The sequence below is a fragment of the Symsagittifera roscoffensis genome, chromosome 4, assembly GCF_963678635.1.
Source record: "Symsagittifera roscoffensis chromosome 4, txSymRosc1.1, whole genome shotgun sequence".
NCBI lineage: Eukaryota > Metazoa > Xenacoelomorpha > Acoela > Convolutidae > Symsagittifera > Symsagittifera roscoffensis.
The window spans coordinates 20,634,327-20,653,722 of NC_087065.1; the positions used below are offsets into that span (position 1 = coordinate 20,634,327).

At 35.7% G+C, this 19,396-nt stretch overlaps 1 protein-coding gene across 4 annotated transcripts; it reads right to left on the bottom strand.

Moving 5' to 3' along the window:
* Positions 1-4,535: 4,535 nt before the first annotated feature.
* Positions 4,536-15,872, bottom strand: LOC134843887 (zinc finger protein 236-like). Of its 4 annotated transcripts, none has more exons than XM_063860209.1 (2): positions 15,401-15,872; positions 4,536-8,110 (listed from the first exon to the last, which is right to left on the bottom strand). In XM_063860209.1, exon 2 carries the CDS (start codon positions 7,977-7,979, stop codon positions 5,076-5,078), a length of 2,904 nt encoding a protein of 967 aa, XP_063716279.1. In that variant the 5' UTR covers positions 7,980-8,110; positions 15,401-15,872; the 3' UTR covers positions 4,536-5,075. The 4 variants fall into 4 exon arrangements, with proteins under 4 accessions (XP_063716279.1, XP_063716281.1, XP_063716282.1 ...); XM_063860211.1 differs by lacking the exon at positions 15,401-15,872 and adding an exon at positions 10,635-10,714; XM_063860212.1 differs by lacking the exon at positions 15,401-15,872 and adding an exon at positions 10,321-10,430.
* Positions 15,873-19,396: the final 3,524 nt, after the last annotated feature.

Here is a 19,396-nt window from a genome sequence, read left to right on the forward strand (position 1 = left end):
AATTGTTGTTAGTTAATATTTAAATAAAATTTATTGTCAGCTATCGGTTGTAACTCTGAGGTGCTAATTTTCTTACCATGGCTGACTGTAACTGTAACTATATTTGACCATAATCGTTGAACTGTTGTGAGAAGCCATTCTCACAAACCTCTTGTGTCTTAAATACTCTGCTCTCATAGATTGGAATTTTGATACAAATAACAGTGGGGTGGGCATTTTTGTTTATTTTCTACTTCGAAGTGAAAAGGTGCTCTGCGAAAACTAGAAAAAAGATGAACAACCTGTTGATTGTGAAAATCAAAAGATGAGGAAAAAATTTGTAGATGTCATCATAATTCATGGAGCAGCCCCGCGAATGAACGCGCTACTATTTAATGTGATTCCAATCCAATTATTGTTGATGATCAAATTTGTGACTGATTCCTAGTTTGTGATTTTTGTTGTTGCTTCTAGGTGGGGGGTTCAGGTCCGATGCGCTCACTTTAGAAATTTTAGCACAACTTCATTAATCTGAATTTTTTGTATCTTTGGTATATATTTTCTCAACAGTTCAAGTGTTTTGAAAAACTATTCCTTGCGAAACCTATGATCCGACCCTGGGTGCATCAACATCAGTGGATCAAACGCGAGTCATCTTACATCATAATTTAAATTTGCCTATCGATCAAGGACCATTAAATTTATAAATAATTAGTGTAAGTCACTTTGCTTCCTTTATCTCTTAGTCTCTGTTGTTCAAGATGATATTTTTTGGCAGAATTGATTTTTGCAATTCAGATTTTGTTACTCCTCTTTTGCAAAAAGTGAATGAAGAAGTGTTTTCGCTCGAATGAAATTACCTAGCCAGGATGGAACAAGTATGACAGCAGCAACCTACTCAGAGAAAAGTAGCGAGGATCAAATGAATCATAGTAGTCTTTCAAGTTACTAGTATAAATAATCTATTCATTTTGGCATACGATTGATAATCGCCTGTTGAACCATTTCTCGCAAACAGGTAAGCAATTATAACATATGGTTGAGTTTTATTTCCTATTCTGTCTGAGTTCTGCTTTAGTGTACCTGAAAACACCAGCAAACGTTTTCCGGCTTTTCAAAATAGCTATGAAACTGGTAGCTTTTACACCAATCCTTTTATATGCCGCAAAAAAACTTGCGAAAATTGTTTTTTTGTCCTATTCGAAAGAAGAGGACAGAAGACTAGCTTTTTTCACATCTTTTTCAAAGTATATCAAAAAAGCTTCCAACGATAAAGTTCCTGTACGTTAATGCAAGGTCATTGGATAGGCGCTTTTCTACTTCCATCTACATCTGAATTTCAGTCTTGAAAACTTAACTTTACTTAATAATGTTATGAATGTTTGCATGGTGAAAAAACGAACTGTTGTGAATACATTTGATCTTCATACCGAACATAACGTAACGCATTCAGTCGTAATAGCACGTAAACCAACTATAAAAACGCCAATTTTGAAATGCGGGGGAGGGGAATAAAAAACCCTGCGATTATTTTATCTATTTTGGAGACTTTAACTTTACAGAACGACCAGTTTTTACTGGCGCTATTCGAATAATTTCTAACGAATGGAAGACTTGCTGCCCAAAAAACGCAAACCGTTTGTCTATGACCATAAATTTAAGTGTCAATGAACGTAGTGAAGATGCTTATTTAGATCGTAATGACTTTTTTTTGCAGTCTGACTTGACTTGATATTTTTGTTCCGACTTTAGAAGAAAGTGAGGACTATTTGTGCTTGGTGTGGTTTTTTATTCCGTCAATTTTCGACTTGTTAACCTAGCTTTTTTGACGAAATTTTTTTAATGCCATCTAAAAGATTTTGTTATTTTAAGCTCAAATTAAGAAAGACATTTCAACTGTGATCAATTTTTATCAATTTTTATTAAGTTACGGGCGTTTGAAATTTCTAAATTGGCCAATTTTGGATAATTAAAGTGCGATATATTGCGTACTTATAACGCGCCTAAGCGAATTAATGCGTTCCGAATAAAATTGAGGCCAGCAATGTAATCCTTTTATCACAATACGAGACGCTAAATAGACCTAGTTTCTTACATAGCAGGTGGGGGGATAAAATCAAGAAACAATGACAAAAAAAGCTCATGGTTTCTCAATTATTTTGTCAGTTATTCAACCAAAAGACTTTTCAATTGGCCCTAAGTGCAGTCGGAAATTTAGGGCTTTGCCCTGATAAACGAACAGTCTTGTTTAAATTTTATTTAATTTCTGTTAAAAGGAAGGTAAACTCAAGCAAAAGTGTAAAGGGCACTAAAAATTTCGTTTCGAAAATGGATTTTGTTTTGTTTCTCCAATTTAGTAAATGGTTATCAAGAAAGTTAATCATAAATTGTTTTTGAATTTTGGAGGGATTGAAGAGCATATATTGTTTTTAATACTAACGAACGCCATGATGGCTCTTATGTAGGTCTTGTTGATTTTTTGTTTGTTGGTTTTCAGGAAAAAGCTACACTTTGTTCATGCTGAATTTCGATTTTTCGCGGTTTGACTTGTGATTTTTTCTAAATTCAGTGCATTTCCATTGTTAAAAGGAAGGCAAACTCCACTATCGAACAAGAAAAGTTGCTAGGCCACGAAACACATGAGTGACTTCAGTTTCGAAAGTGGAATTTAATTATCAGATTTTCCAGCGAAATAAAGTTTTTAGCGAAATAATGTTTTTAGTTATTGATCCAGTTTTCCCAAATTGGGTTATTTTTATGAAACAATTGTCATTTATAAATTTTTCTAGAAATTCAAAGAAGTTTAAGGGCATCTTTTTTTCTTGGAAATTCGAAGGCTGGTGTTTTCAAAAAACAAGTCAGTTTTTTTCTGTTTCTTTGCATTCATTACTCTTTTCCTACTGTCAGTTGGCTGTTTTAATTTTAAACTCAATGCACCATCTGGCGTTGGGTTGAAACATCTGCTGGCGACGGCAAAAGCTCGTTGTTTGATTCCTGCTGGGACCTTTTTTCGCGCAAACTAGAATTTTTCGGGCATCTTGTACTATCGTCGGTCTGTTCATTTTGATGGCCTTAGTTGCAGTGTTCAGGCATTTTTGAAAGTTCAGTTTTGTACCAAGTTGCTGTAACACCCATGCTGAAGATGAGAAGGACCGTGAGTCGGAATCCAAGCGGTACCTGTTTTAATGTAAACTGAAAATATCGGGGCGATTTTAGATTATTGTCTGTTTGCTTATTTTTATCGGCTTAGTTCCCGCAGAAAGGATTTCGTTTTTTTTCTTCAAAAAATTTTGAAAGTTACTTGTAAAGTTTCCAGCTGGCGTGTTTTTCCGGATATATGTTTTTTTTTAACAATTTTAAACCTTTTTCCTTTAATTTTAATCATAGTCGTTCATTTCTGTGTTGTGAGTGTGTTGTTTTGTGTGCGACGGCCTTTTATCTTGAAATAGGGAGCTAGAAAAGCCTAGTCTTCTGAAAAAACTTCAGCACGTTCTCGGTGGTCGTCTGCAGCAGTTTCAAGTCCGGTTGGTTGCCGAGGCAAGTCTTTCTCTCGGCCTCCCATCGTGGGCAGTAAAGGAGGAAATTGTGGTTCACTTTGCAGTAGAGTTAGTTTGATAGGTCAATCTGTAATCAAATTCCTGTCAGCCTTAATCCAATTTCTTCCACAAAACCAAACTGGGGCTTAGTTTTGGAAAAAATAACGAGCTTTGCCAGATAAATGTTTTCTATACGTTTTGAGATACTTAGGTTATCTATAGCAAAGTATAGGACCTTTTCAAAATGATGCTGTGTAAAATTCTGTTTTTTAAAGTTGATTTCCTCTCATCACTTGCGAGAGCAAGTGACTTGTAATTGGGACACCAGACTTTTTTCCCGTAAAAACTTTTTTAAAAGTTCCGCAGCCCAATTTCTGCTGCTGCTCATACAAGCTGAATTTCAGTAAAATTCAAATCAACGATCCAGTAATTATTTTTCAAATATATTTATTTAAAAAATGTTGATGGCATTCGGACTTTTGGTTTTCGTCCTGAATTCTGTCGACTAATTTTCGTTTTTTTTTCTAAATCAATTTATACTATCTGTTACGCTGTTCAAGCAGTTTCTCTTCCAAAGCTTAGATTTTTTTATTTTCGATTCAAATGGTTTTTACGAAAAAAGAAAATTTTTCAGTCATTTGTAATTAAATAACTCTGATTTTGAATAACCTAATTTATTCATTTTTTGCGGTTGAACAAGTTCAGTTTATCGGCTTAATCAAATTATGTTGCGTTGTGTCACGGGCAAAGCTTCTAAATTGCTTCTGCCGGTCGTCCCAGGTTTTTTCGCCTTATTGGCCACTCGGTCATTGATTCTCAGACAAAGGTTTGAAATTACAGATATAGTTTTTTGACTTCTTTCAAGTACTAATTTTATCAGCCTGAGTTTCAAAAAAAATTGCTTCCTTTTTTCTATTCAACATGCTGTAATGCAATGTTTTAATTGTCTCGCAAGTGTTGTAAAGCTCAGCTTCGATTCTGTAGTAAACAATTTTGAAAGGAAAACACCAGGTACTAAAGTGTTTTATTTAAATAACTTGGTATTTCTATCTACAGTTTATTAATCGATAAACCGAAAAAACAATTTGAATCAACTATAGAGTAACGATTCTAAGCATTGATATACAGACCAATCAAGCAAGATTGATAATTGAGCACATAAGATCTTTTAAGGCTTACAATTGGAATTATAATTTCATCGAAAGGCGATCGTAACTCATATGGCATTAGAATATTTAGGCATTTCACTAAATGTTACAACAAAAGGGCAAATAAAACAAATCAAGAATGATTGATATGAAAATAAAACAGTTCATTGTTGATAGTATAACGATATTTCGTGATAAAGATTTATAAGAGTTAGAAATGAAACTTATGATTTTTATGAAGTATATACAAAAATAGAAATCAGAAGGCAGAATTTCGGAGAAGTTATTGCTCCACAAAGTAGCATTAGAAGTTACTGGTAGAAACATATATGTTATTTTTGTGCAGCTCTCAAAAAGTACTTCTGTAAGTTTAAAGAAGTCTCGTATGACGATTGTTAGAATTTCATTTCCATCAAGCTGTTGCTGTTAGATGGCTTTCGTCGCAAGAGGTTGCCAGAAGGCTTGAATCTGAATTTGACACGTGGTGCGAATGTTTGTTGGCGACATGCCACGATAGCAAATTGGTAGACGAGAAGGTCACATTACACAAAGTGCACTTGTAAGGCAAGTTTTCTCCATGGGCAAGTTTGATATGCTGATTTAAGCGGCAATTGAGGGTGAATTTGGAAGAACAATACGGGCATTGGAACCTTCTCTCTTTGTGTACTTTGACGTGGAGGTTCAATTTGTACTTGGAAGCAGACGTGTAAGAACAGTCGGGGCACTTGAACGGGTTACCGGCATTGACGTGGTACTGTAAATGTACTCTAATATGGCTGCTTTGTATGAACTGTTTGCTACAGTATCCACACTTGAAAGGTCGCTCGGCGTTGTCCGTCTTTATAATGGCTTCTTCCTCAGATAAAACTTTGATTGGTTTTGCAATCAAAGCTCGAACTTCTGAGGCCGGTTCTTTGAGGTCAACTGGACTTAAAGACAGATTAAGAGGTTCTGAAGCTGCGGAAGAGACATTAGGCTTAGAAAGATCCCATCCGTTGATATCCTGGTTGTCGATAGTCGTGTCAGCATTTTGGTCCATTGTCAGATCTAAAGCTTCTTCGTCATCAGATTCCTGGCTTCCTTGGTTAATTGAAGTACGTGTCATATTGAGAGCTCCCGAGTCGTTGCGACTACTTTGATCTTGGCAGTCACTTTCGGCTTTGAAGAGCAGGTTGTCGAAAATGGAAGACATCTGGTTTTGAATCGCATCTACAAAAGTCGGCTCCAGTGGTGACTGGATTTTATCGGCTGAAGGCGATACGAAAGACGAGCCGGGGGATGTAGAATGCTCGGAATTTGTTCTGGCAGAATATTGAGCAGTTGAGAAAGCAGATCTGTAATCATTCAATTTGATTTTTGAATCCTCGTTCGGAATTTGGACTCCGAAATCCCATATATTAGATGAACTCGTGCTGATATCAGAAGGAGCTGCTTCTGGTTTTATAATCACAACGTCATCCGGGAGGTTCATGGTGGATCCAATTCCTTCCAGTCTCCCGAAATAGTCTTGTTCGTTCATTTCTAAATGTTCTTCTTCATCACTTTGTGCAATCTCTAAAGCAGATTCTTGTGTAGTTCGACTTTCTGTTCGCGAAGTTTGTTTTGAAAGTCCTGAATACGCGCTAATTGTCGACTGCTGGATCTGGTTCTTGGCAGGAATATGAAGAATTCTGGAAACTGTTTTATCTGGATGGGTTATTTTTGTAGTCATAGTTACAGTTTCACTTTTTTCACTCACGTTCACGCCTAAGTCGTTATCACCCGCTGAAGCTTTGCTGAAATCGCTTTTCGGTTTCTTTGAAATTTTGAATACATCATCTTTCATAGATCTGCTAGTTCCTGGAATCAGTGAACCGTTGTTCAGTTTGGGACACTCTTTTACGTGGTAATTGAACTTTTCCTGGTCTCTATATACAACATTACACCCTACACACATTACGTGTTCGTCTTCTTCGATCGCAATGTTTCCTCCTTTTATGGCAGTTTTGGTGTGGGTCGCAGCATGGTTCCTCAACTGGTATGGCAGCATGAATCTCTTCTTGCACAGATCACATGCGTATGGTCTTTCTCTGTGAACTTTCATGTGTCGAGTTAACTTGTAGTAGTTTGGCGACTGGTAGTCGCATAGTTCGCACTTGTAAGGGTTGTTAGCATTGCTGTGGTACTGTATATGTACCCTAAGTTGACTATTCTGAGCAAACCGCATCCCACAACTCTCGCATACGAATGGTTTTTCCCCGCTGTGTGCCCTTTGGTGCACTTCTAGAGAGCTGTGTGAATTGGTTTTGTAGTCGCATATCTTGCAGTGATATGGTGTTATTCCTTCATGCTTCATCATGTGTTTCTTCACACTTTGCTTGTACTTAAACTTCTGTTTACAGATCGGACATTCGTGTTCTTTTTCGTTGTTTTTGTGAGTCGCAACATGCTGGTTGAAAACATACAGTTTGGAAGTAACAAAACTGCAGTCGCCGCATTGAAACTTGGCAACTTCTTTGCCCCCTTTCCGCAGCAGTTTCTCGGAACCTGACGCAGATTCTGACTCGTCGCTCTGACTTTCGGTCGGTGAATCGATCATTTGGTCCATAAATGATGCGGAAGGCGTGCAACTCTCGCTTACCATTGAGCAACTTTCAGAATCGTGAGAAGCACCCGTTAAGAAGGGTTCTGTCAATCTCGCTTTGGAACCGACTTTGATTCCTTTGGTTCCAGAGCGGATCCCGACCGCGATTGCATTACTGCTAGAAATCTTCGATGGAGGCTTGGGGGCGATAGGGATTTTCACATCATCTGAATTAGTCCCTTTTCTGGAATTTTCATTTGAACTGGATCCCGAACAACTCGTTTGTTGGTTGTTCGTCAACTGATTTTGAAGAAGACTCATGAATAATGGATTCATTATGAGCCCTGAAGCCCCTTCTAGTGAAGAGGATATAGAGCTTTGAAGCTTCTGGGCAATTAACATTTGTTGGAACAACGCCAGAGTTTCTGGGTTTGCAAGAACATTTGCTAGCAGCTGGTTATTTTGGGTAGTGTCTGCTGGATTTGTCATTGATGGTTCCTTTTTTATGGTTTGCTGACTTGAAATCAAATTGTCTAGGTTGCTCACTAAAGTCTCCAGAGGATTTTTTGAAGACGCAAACGAATTCTGGGGTATTTCTTCTTCCATCATGACGGGTGAAGATTCTTCTTCGTGTGCTTCTTTTTTGATCGTCATGAGAGAACTATTTTGGTTGGTTTCTGCGTTTGAGCTCAGTGATTGGATCAAAAGTTGTAAACTGTTGCTCAACTGTGATTGGTCAGTTGATTCCGACATTGTTAACAGCCTTCAAAGTGTTTTCGAGGCTCTATTTTGCAGTATTTGGTATTCTGAGCACCTATTGGTCCTGTTATCTGAGACTGGAGTATTTGTTTTGGTCTCTGAGTTCGTACCGATGTTTCTCAAAACTAAATAAACAATCTGATTTGAGTTTGATGTAAATAAATAGTAGCCGGATATTTGCAATGATAAGACAGGTTTTCACAAGAATCCAAAAAACGGTAAATTTCCAATTTAGTTCAATTTATTTTCAATTTCAAATTCCAAGAGTGCTGAAAATTGTTGTTAATTTTGGAAAAATTGCCACAAATGAATTGTTTTCGCTGTGCGTGATTAGTAACAATGGCTTTTATTGAAATAGCAGATAAGCAATAATTGAGTCAAGACGGCTGCGCTATGAAGGAACACAGAGCAAAAAAAAAACAAAAGTACTAAGAGCGGGAGGCAGGGGAAGGGGAGCAAACGTGAGCATAGCAGCCAATAGCTCGCCGATTAGTGGCCTGTTTTTTCTGGAGAAATAGATTAAAAGTGAAAGCCAAAAACTAGCGGAGGGAGAATTGAAAACCGGCTGCCGGAGCGCTATTGAAAAATATGCGGCTTAGGAAGAATTGAAAAGCAGATGCGAACGCTACCTGAACCGGTGTTGCTAATACTTAATAGCCGATTTCTCCAATACACCGGTTGTAAATTTTAAATCCTACTTTGTTCTACAAAAGACTCTGTTTGCCATGCGAGCCAAGTGACTCCTCTGCTCAAGAGCAGTGCAAACGTCCTGGCTTCCCCATCCCCCCAATAAAATACATCATTTTTTAATGAAGTCCATTTCACTACCGAACGCTAATTTTCATTTTTTTATGTCAAATTGCAGGCTGCATTTGGTACAACATCTATCCTACTACTTTTCTCCGTTTGCAGCCTACTAAATTAAAAAGTATTTCCTGTTTCGACTATCTTTTTCTATTTTTTTGTGACTAAATTTTTGTTAATTCTGTGAAAGTTTTTCATGCTGCTAAAATATTTCGGGTCAAGTGTCAAAAATTATTTTTTTAGCGCGCTAAGTTTCTTAATCGCCTTGGACATTCCTTTGCCTCGGACAGGGTCTGATTCAGGGTTTTCTCTAGGGGGGGGGGGGGGTGGTTTTAGGTCGACCTAACTGATTTTTCGAGCTCCCAAAGCACTAAAAAGACCCTGTTTTGGCCAAATTTTCTGCGCCACAGGCAAAATGTTGCAAAAACAGGCCAAAAAAGCGTTTTTTTAGGCACTTTTTGGAAACTTTTGACAAAATGTCTTCTCAAAATTAGTAAATATTATGCCAAAGGCGCCTTTGGAAAAATTTAGGGTCTGTCAGCCTAAAATGGATATCTCAAAACAGTACAAAGGGGGGTCAAATCCCTGAAAGAAGGCTTCCGTCCGCCCAAAAAAAAATATGGCATGGCTGCACTGAAAATTCAATCAAAGGGGTAAAAAACTTTCTGGGTGTAAAGAAGGCTACGCAAAAAACTTCTGCCTGTTGCAACCTTTCTTTTGATAGATTTTGGCACCAATTTTCTAATTATCAGTAAGCGCCGAACATAATGAGAGGCAGTTGCGCGACATCACAAAATTACTCACTTCTTTTCTTCTGTCCTGCTTTTGCAATTTTATCCGATTTTCAACACGTCACTTCACATCATGAATTATGCGTGTTTATCGCCGGCTTCGAGCTCGATTGTTTGTACAATTTAGCACTATTATTGCTAAGAAACACCTGTAATTTAAGCTATATTGCTGTAATTGTGAGTGGCATTAGTAGCTAAATTCGAAATTGAAATCTGAAGAAAAAACAAAAGCGCAAACGCTCTGAGGTAGGAAATAAAAAAAGAGACGGGAAAAGATTTGGATAATGATATTTGGAGCGAAAAATAGTATTTAAAAATGTCTTCAATTGGAAATAATGCTACTAAGCTATAAAACATCTGCCACTTGAAAACACGTTTGGAATTGTATCCAATTTTCACATCTGATTAGCAGCGCACGAAAAAAAAACAAACAACAAAACGTAGCACGCTCCAGATGAGAAAAACAGGCCGAAAACCGGTGAAGTGAAACACGCGTGTGGTGTTCCCGCATATTGGCACGCCAGCAATCGTCATGTACTTTCAGTCCAGAAGCTTTGCAATTGGCGCCAAATGACAAAAAAATCCGAAAAAACGCTAATTTGCATTGACGCGTGGTTGCTTTTTTCAGTTTTTCAATGACTAAAATGAAGCAAAAAATCTTTTAAAGTCATTCACTTTAACAGATGAATTTAAAACTTTTAAATATGTTGTTTTTGAAAGTGAAGTAAATGTTAACTTACTTAGGCTAATAGGAAACGAAAGAAAAGTGTTTTTGATGCTGATAAAACTGATAAAACTTCGATATGCGCGGTGAATGAAATCACGAACTAAAATATCTATCGCAATAGCAGGAGTGTGATTTGGATTGAAGTTTGTTCGGATTAAGATTTGAAAGAGAATTGCGAAGTTCGAAATATGAAGAGAAAATCGGAGCTTGCGAGAGATGTTGTTCAAATATGCAGTGCTAACACGGCAGAGATAGGCAAACTAAAGCAAACAGCTTCGCAGACCAACCTCGCCTAAGTAGATTCACGCGCTTTACCTTTTAGCTTACCTTCTAACAGAGCGCAGGTGATGCAATAAACCAACTCCGAAGCAATACAGCTAACTAATTGCGAACGTAATGCTAATAGTGTCAAACAAGCTAACCAAATAATAATATCTAGTAGAAAATTCTCAACTTGTCGAAAGCGAAGCACTATTTGTTGCCCCAAAGCCGTTAGTGGCGTTAAAAATTTGCTTATGCGCTGGGTGATACTAGGAGTAGACGTTGTTGCTCCGAGGTCTTAAACTTCCACTTTCCAGAGGGTGCAATCTTTGCTACTAATTTTGGCACACATTGCTTGAAGATTGAGACTCAAGATTCTCTTGGAATCTTCAAAAAAAAAGTTGTTGCTGCAGAAAATTGTTTCTAATTTGGTAGTTGTCCCATTGATTTGTCAAATTAGTTTTCCTTTGATTTGTCAAAAAAAAATTGTCAAGTGGGCATTTTGAACACCTCCTTAGAAACAAAATAAACAAATTGGATTGGCTATGTCGATAAGCTGTAAGATAGGGCCGACGAAATTTGAAAGCTGCTTTGAAATCATTTCTATTTACATCAACTGTGAACTGAAAACGATAACGAAGTCCTGGTTATGTTTGAACTTCGGATGGTTAACTGCGTTTGTTAACTATCGTCAGCACCCAAATCAGTCGCAATTCATCACTATATAACTCATTACTGATTGTGGCCATATCTAACTTGGTTAAGTAACTCGATTTAGATTTTAGTCACACCATATTTTCGCCGTTAAGCTCTTAATACCAAACAAGCTTATCAGAAGGGCAACAAGAAGTTAACCCCTCTTTGCAATTAAAATCAATTTGTAGTGTTTTGATGCTAATCAGCAAAATTTGAAAAGATAACTTCAATTCTTGGATGACCTCACCCCATGAGTTGGTTTTCTTAAAAAGGGAACAAAGTGTTATATCTTGTCAATAATAAAAGATGAGTAAGTTGAATTGTTTTTCATTTTTCATTCAAAAACGGTTTCATCTCGAGTGGCGAACTCTCCAGTTCATCTCGACTGAGTTGCCTCCCAAAAGAGCCCGAGTATGATTGCAAATTTTGATAGCAAGAAACTCACAGAGCAATTAAATGTTTTGTTAGAGCTATCTCTAAAAAAATAATGCATCAAAACTCTTTTTAGAGATAGCTTTAAGAAAACTTTTAATTGCTATGTGCGTTTCTTGGGCGCTTTTTTGGTAATAACTCATCAAAATTCTCAATCATACTCAGGTTTTTTGGGAGGCAACTCAGTCGAGATGAATTGGAGGGTCCTCAAATAAAATAAGTTATATTTATTGTCGTACTTTTAATTTTTCTGAAATCATTGAAATTCAAAACACTCTTTTTTGCGGCATAAAAATAATGATTCGTCATTTATGGTTAAAAAAGGAAAATTATCCATGTGTTAAGCAAGCTGCACTTTATATTTGAGCTCGAATATGTATGCTGGAGAATGATGACAAGTTTGAAATTGCTTCTGGGTGTTCAGTTTTTTTTTCCTTTCAGGCTTTTGATGTAAAACTAGCCGGTTGCTTTGCCAGGGTTTCTAAATTTAACATAAATCTGAAATCTAATTAAATCGGTGATAATCAAAAAAAATTAAAACTAAAAGTTTCACGCCTTCAGTTTTTCAGATTAGTTTTTATATATTAATTCTTATTCCGACCACTTCAGATTAGTTTTTTCCGACCACTTCACTTCTTGGCGTAGCTTGTTTTTTTTGCCTCATTTTAACCTCAGAAAAAAAAGGTTTCAGGGGTTCAATTGTGGTATCAATTAAAAACTTGTCAGCCGTGAATCAGATTCCAAAAAAAAATCACAACTTTCGTAATCAATTTAGAGAAAAAATTCTAAACGTTTCCGTTTTTCAATCTAAATTACACAAAATTTACGAATGACCCGATGAAAGGTTGAATTCTCAATTTTACTACTCTGAAATACTCGTTTTCTCATGTTATTATTGCCTATCAATTGCAGATTTTTCGAATAATTCAATCGCTTTTTTACTGGAAAAAGAAGAAAGTTATACGACCTATAGCTAAAAAGTCCAGTCTAGATGTGCACTAGTCTTGATAATCACTTAAATAAGCTAAACCGTTCTCTAATCTCAGTTCGCCAATCTGCAGCTAGCTTCAGAATTGGTTACGCTGCGGAACTTGGACTGTCAAGGTCAACATAAATGAGGTTGCTCCAACCTGTACGTTAGGACACATGTCGTAATGACCCCCGTACGAGCAGTTTTTTCCGTGGTCAACTTCGGGCGGAAGAAAAAACAAGCTGCGCCATCAAGTGAAATGGTCGGAATAAGTGTTGTGCAAGTTGCACAGAAAATTCCCAACACGACTGCTCGCGTGGTTTGAAAGTTCAAACTCCGACAAAAGCAAAAATGTCAAACTGTTTTTTTTTACACAGAAGTTTTATATTATCGCTCGAATCACGAGTAAAAAGGTTTTAAAATGATATAGCACTCAAAGTTTTTCGATAATGGTTTGCGTGAAAAAAAAATTTAAATGAAAGCATACCCAGAGACAAAAGTGCTCCCCGCATTTAGTAGCAATTTTCCAAAAAAAAATATTTGATAATTTAAGTTTTTTCTTACATTTTTCATTTTTTGTACATCAATCGTTGTGCTTGGAGTATATGTTCTGCTTCCAAATATCCATGTTCAAATTTGTAATTAAATAGAGTAAGTAAAATGTTTTCTACTGAACTGTTGTGCTTGTTTGAACTTAATTGAAACTTAGGGGCGCAAGTGGATTTAAAAAATTTCAACATAAACAAAAAACCAAATTGAAATTCTCGTTCAAAAGTTTATCTTCAACTCTCTCAACATGAAATACTCTTGTTTAAAGTTTTGATGCAAAAACTGTATTCGCTCACTGCTTCTTGTTTCTGATTAATCCGACCATTGAAAATAGGGAAGAATTGTTGCGACATTGATGTTGCTCTGACCATTCAAATTGTTCCGACCATTGAAAATTGGGAAAAACGACAAAATTTTTTCAAAATTTGTTGTATTTTTCAAGACTATAGTCGGAACATTTCTTTTTTCTCTCTATTTCTTTTTTTTGCTATATCATGCATCCCAAACAATCATTGGACTGGATTGAGTGATATATCATATTAAAGCACTTACAGTCGTGATTCAAATTACATTAAAAATTTTCTAAATTTTTTCTCAGTGTCGAGAAAAACGGGTTTGAAGTTTTTTATTTTTTGTCTTATTTTGAGCGAGAATAAAGCGAGCGAGTAATTTTATTTTAATTGCTTAGAAATTTGCAAAAATCTAATTTACAATGTAAAAATTTAGTTTTTTTTAGTAATGTTAGTTTATTGTGAGCGTTTTAGCGTCTTGGAATCAAAATTTTCAAAAACTCAAAAAACTTTGGTTTCGTTTTTCTTGTAATTTTACTTCACAAAATGTAATCAAATTTGCTTACTTTACTATGATTGTCGAATATAACTAATCCCAGTTTTTATTCAGCTCCTTTTACTACACCACGCCGAAAAAAAACGACAATAATTTGAATTTTTTTGTATTGTTCAAGACTATGGGCGTCATATTCTTTGCTACTTGCACAGTAACCCGCGATCTTTTTTTTAGTTGTTTGTATTTCAAAGAGACATGTGACGATGTTGTGATGTTTAAAACGTTAACTCGGACCACCAAAAACAAAAAGGTACGATTTTGTTGTGGGGATAATTCGCCGCGCATAAACAATTCGTATTAGCTTTCCAGCAAGGGGAATATCTAAAAGTGCGCTTAAATTAACCAAAAGCATAGTCAAATTGGCAATTTTCAAACCCCCCTTAACTTTGCAGAAATGATCTGTGGTAAATTATCTTTTCTCATTTGATTTAGGTAGTTGATATCCTCAATGGAGTATAAAAGTTTTTGCTGAAAACTATCTTTTTGATTGCCGAAAGTTGACTGAATAAAAAAACCACCCCAAGCATAGTTTTTCCGTTTTCTTCGAAAGTCAGAAAAATTTTTTTTTACTACTGCAAGGATTCAAAAATTTATGCTGTGAAAGAAAAATTATAATGACTCGGTATAAAAATTGTGAAAAAATGATTGAAATCAATTTGAAAATTCGGGATGTTCGAGATAACTCACAGCACTGTTTTAAGTTCTGACTTAATCTAGTTTTATTCCTACCATCAGTGAGACAAGACTGCTCAAGCAATTTTGAAAAACTATGAAATTTATCAAGTTCAAGGAATTAAATTTGAGTCCTATATGGAATTGATAAGACCAATTAGCTTGCCTCAAATTAATTTGGAAAGCTTTTGTAATTCGGGATAATTCACCGCGCGTTAAAAATTCGAATTGCATTTCCAGCTCAAACTATCAAACGAGCTGTTTGGAAAGACTCGTGTAAGATTAATATAGCGGTGGGCGCATCCGGCGGGGCCCAAGAAAATCTAGAAATCAATTCCCGAGTGAGCAAATATTCTTTTGGAAATTGGTCTGGGTAAAGGTGGGAACAAAAGCCCAGCTACAATTTGTTTGCATGAGCTGCTGGAATATTTACATGGAAGCTTGTCCATGGTTTCTAATTTTTGGCGAAGTGAGAGGACAAAAACTGAAACTCGATATTAGTTTACAGGAGCCGTTTCATCCAATGAATTGCAATTACAGTCGATTCATCAAACCTGCGAGGTTCCGGAACATAACTTCCGGTTATAAAGACCTAGGAGTTGGGCTTCGCAAAGTTTGCAAATATCAACTATGAAATAGAGCATGCACTGAGGAACTAATTACTCACTGTTTGCTGTGACGACGACCACACTACGCCCGACTTCGTCCAGAACCGTTCACGCGTTTTTTTCTATCAATTTTCTGTTCAGATCAGTTTTGGCGTTTTGTTTTATTCGCACTATGTGTTAGCGAATGCCAAATAGCTTGTGCAAAATGTAGAGCATGTTGTAAAGTACTTTCTCGACGACTCTGTTTGTGCAAGTGATGATGGTGTTAGTTGGCCATGATGATTCTGGTTTAATATATTAATATTAGAACTCTGTTAGAGTAGCTTGTAATGCCATTGTTAATAAGCGCTGAAATGCTCCGAGAGATGGTAATAGTAAATGTTGTTTTCGGCTCGCATTTGTTGGCATGCCTTCTATACACGATAAACAATTGTATCTCACCACAAACCAGACATTCTCACATTTTCATCTTTCTTTAAATGTGCTTATTAAATATAATCAGAGCTGACCTACCAAAACTAGAACACCTATGTGTAGATTATTGGCTCTGACAAGACAGGCATATCCCATGATATCAGACTCAATTTATCGAATGAAGTAATTGCGAATCGTGAAAAGATAGAAACCCGCGTTTTGCTAATTTGTTTCATTTCGTAGAACTTTCTGAAATAAATTTATTGTTAGATAATTTTTTTAATGAAATATAGAGTCCGAAAAAGTCATCTCGATAAAGACCTCTGAAAAGTTTATGAATCAGTTAACAATATGAGTAGATTAATGAGAATCGAATTCAATTCACAGTCAAAGATTATTCGCGTTAAAGCACTAAAAAACAGCTCAAGCTTTTCTTAGTTTCGTCTTAAGTATTTAAGTAATTTTATAGCATGTTGATTGTAAAAACCAATTAACAGGTGAGAAGTTAAGGTGCTCTTGTATAATCGCTAATGGCTAACATCGCAAAACAATCCATTAACATGTTTTGAATACGGCCATATGTTCTTTCTGTATAAATAAGATTTATACATTAACATGTTTGCTTTCAAAACAATGAAGCTTTTAGGTATTGTAGCTGTTAGCCGTTTTTCTTAGTAAAATGCCAAACAGAAAACCAAAATTTTTTAATTGAAAATATTTCACGATGTGGGGGATATGAAAAAAGTGGCACTTAGTTTAAGTCGGTTCTAAGCATCGTGCCGGAGCTATCCTGAAACCAGGCGCGGCTCTGGGATTTTCTCAAAGGAGCATTTGTAAGTTAACCAAATTATTTTCCCGCGCTATCCCAAAATTCAAAAAAGTTATCGCGTCGGTGGGTAAATGCGAGCAATCAAAATTAATGGAATAGTAAGTTCTGACTTTTCTTCCACGTACAAATTGACTCATAATTTTGAATCATTAATCATTTAATAGCTTCATTTTTTATAAATTCCAAGTCAGCTTCTTAATCTGCCAATTTGGCGCAAGCTTTATGCATTAGCACGTTTGCTTTCGAAACAATGAAACTTGTAGGTATTGTAGCTGTTAGCTATTTTTCTTAGTAAAATGCCAACAGAAAACCAGAATTTCTTGATTGAAAACAGTCCACCGACGCGATAACTGGCCAAAACTGCATTTGGCCACGATCTCCTCTTTTTGTATACTTAAAAAATGGTCATCCTGTACAATGGTCGGCCTATCAATTGTCGGCTTACCTTTGTCGCCTTTACAGAGTGGAATTTTTTTTCCGACCATTGAAAATGGAGAATTTTGTATTCGAGTGTGTTTTAGTATTTTATTCTTTTTTTTGTTTTCCACGAGAAATCAGGCACCAAAAAAAATAATTCGAAAAAGTCGAGTGATGTATCATATGTTTCAGTCGTAATTTGAAAAACGTACGAAAATTTAAAAAGTTTTTTGCAGTATCAAGAAAACTGGTTTTAATGTTTTTGCGGTTTTGCCTAAGTTCGTGCGAGTAATTCTGTTTATATCGAGTTTTACTTTTTCTAGACATTTGGGCTAATAAAATTAATTTTACTGTGACAAAACTAGTTTTTGATGGATAATTTAGTGCTAATTTGGTGGAAAAATGTTAACGAAAAAAATTTTGTGCAAAAACTAGAAAAATTTTCAATGTAAATCTTAATTTTTTTTGAACTTCTTTGTTTGTTACTTAATTTTTGAAGACAAATGAAATGATGTCGACCAAACCTAAATCATTTAAATTCTACACAATCGTATAATTCTCAAGTCACACCTCGCACTCAAACGACACTAGTTCGAAGAAAACTGTAAAAGTTTTTTTCCTATTTTTCTTATGAACATGGCCGGATAATTCTCTGGTACTTGCACAACAACTGGCTATCTTTGTTTTGTTTTAGCAGTTTCCGTTTGAATGAAATTTTTTTTGGTACTATTATAGGTAATTGAGTGTCAAACAGTTTGTCAAAATTAAAAAAAATCAATTAAAAAATTTTAGGACTTTCTGTTTGAAGTTTTTAGTTTGTTGTTTTTCTTTTTATTTCCAAGAGAGTACTGAATTAAATGTTGCCGTTTTATTTTACACTTCTAAATTTTCGTTAGTATCAAAAAATGAATTTTTTTTTGTTTTTTCCCGGTTGGTTCTATCGCTAGTTTTGATTTTGTCAGATGACATAAATGAATTAAGATTATGTTATCTACTTTAAAAAATATTTTACAACTTTGACAAAGATAAATCAATTTTGTATCGCTAGTGATCTAATTCTCCGCGTTGTCTCTGCATTTGAATTTTTCATGAGTATCTGGAGGACTCAGTGTCTTGATTTCGTATCCTTATCTCTACAAAAATTTTCAAAAATTTTTTTAAGTTGTTTTCAGTTGTAAATCTGAATTTCCTCAAAAATCTTTGAATAAGCTTCTCAGTGCCAAGAAAAACTGTTTTGATAATTTTGAATTTCAGTCCAATTTCAAGCCAAAAAACGAACGAGCAGGCTTATTACAGAAGGATAACCATGAAGCGTTTATTCAAGACATCGAAATTCCAGTTAAATAGTTTCCAAAAATTTTTAAGCTTCGGTTTGAGAAAACACAATAAAATTGTGCTACTAACGTGAAAAAAATATAAAAATGGTTTTTGAAATTAATTTTTTTTCTTCGTTTTTTAGCCTTACTGTTGAGCAAAACGCCCATAATATTATAACACTCGGTTATGTTTCAAGGTTTGGCCTTCGTTTAGATCCTTTCATCAAATTTTGAAAACAAAAATGACACTATTTGGCAGAAAGGAAAAAAGATTTGTTCAGTAGTTTTTTAAATGTACGGTCGGAACGTTCTGTGCTGCTTGCACAGCAACCAGCTATTCTTGTATAACTTTATTTGTTCATATCATCTAATTTTTCCCGAACATCTGCAAAAATTTTATGAGCTTTGATGGTTCGAAAAAAAACGCTCTACATTTTTCGTGTTTTTCTCTATAATTTTAAAAATCTGACAAACAAATCTGCAATTTGAAAATTTGATAGTTGAAGATGAAAGTCAACTTCTTTTTGAAAAAGAATTAAAGGACATTTAGAGCGTCCGATGATTTTTGCAATTTTCACTCTAAGCTTTTTTTGATAAGTCCAGGTTGTCATTTCAGAGAAAAGGCGATTTAAAACGTATTTTTGGCGTAACCGTAGTCTAGAAGGGTCAATGGAATAACTTTTGACGTTAAGTCAAAATTCATCTGAAATTTTGGCTTGGCATTGCTCGGTGAGAAGAGTATAAAGTGTAGCTTTTTCACCACATATCTTGACTTTTTTCAGCTGCATATTTTTGGTATTATTTCGGGGTGTTTTTTGGGCTGCAGCCTCCTTCCGTGCCTGTTTTAAGCACTCTCTTGATCTACAAGTATCGTGTAATTACTTTGAAGCAAAGGTTTTGCCCGTGAAAACGCTTTCCATCCCAAAACTTGAATTTTAAGCTGCATTACGGGGCTTTGTCTTTGGAAGACGTCATTAAGAATTCAAGTTTCTTTCGGACATTTTTGCGTGGACTATTAGCTCCACTGTTCTTCAACGTTCAAGGATCACTGGCATTATGAACAATTAGCCTTCTTTGCA

Coding starts and splice junctions, on each gene's coding strand:
- LOC134843887 (XM_063860209.1), bottom strand. CDS start 7,979: ATGTCGGAATCAACTGACCAATCACAGTTGAGCAACAGTTTACAACTT.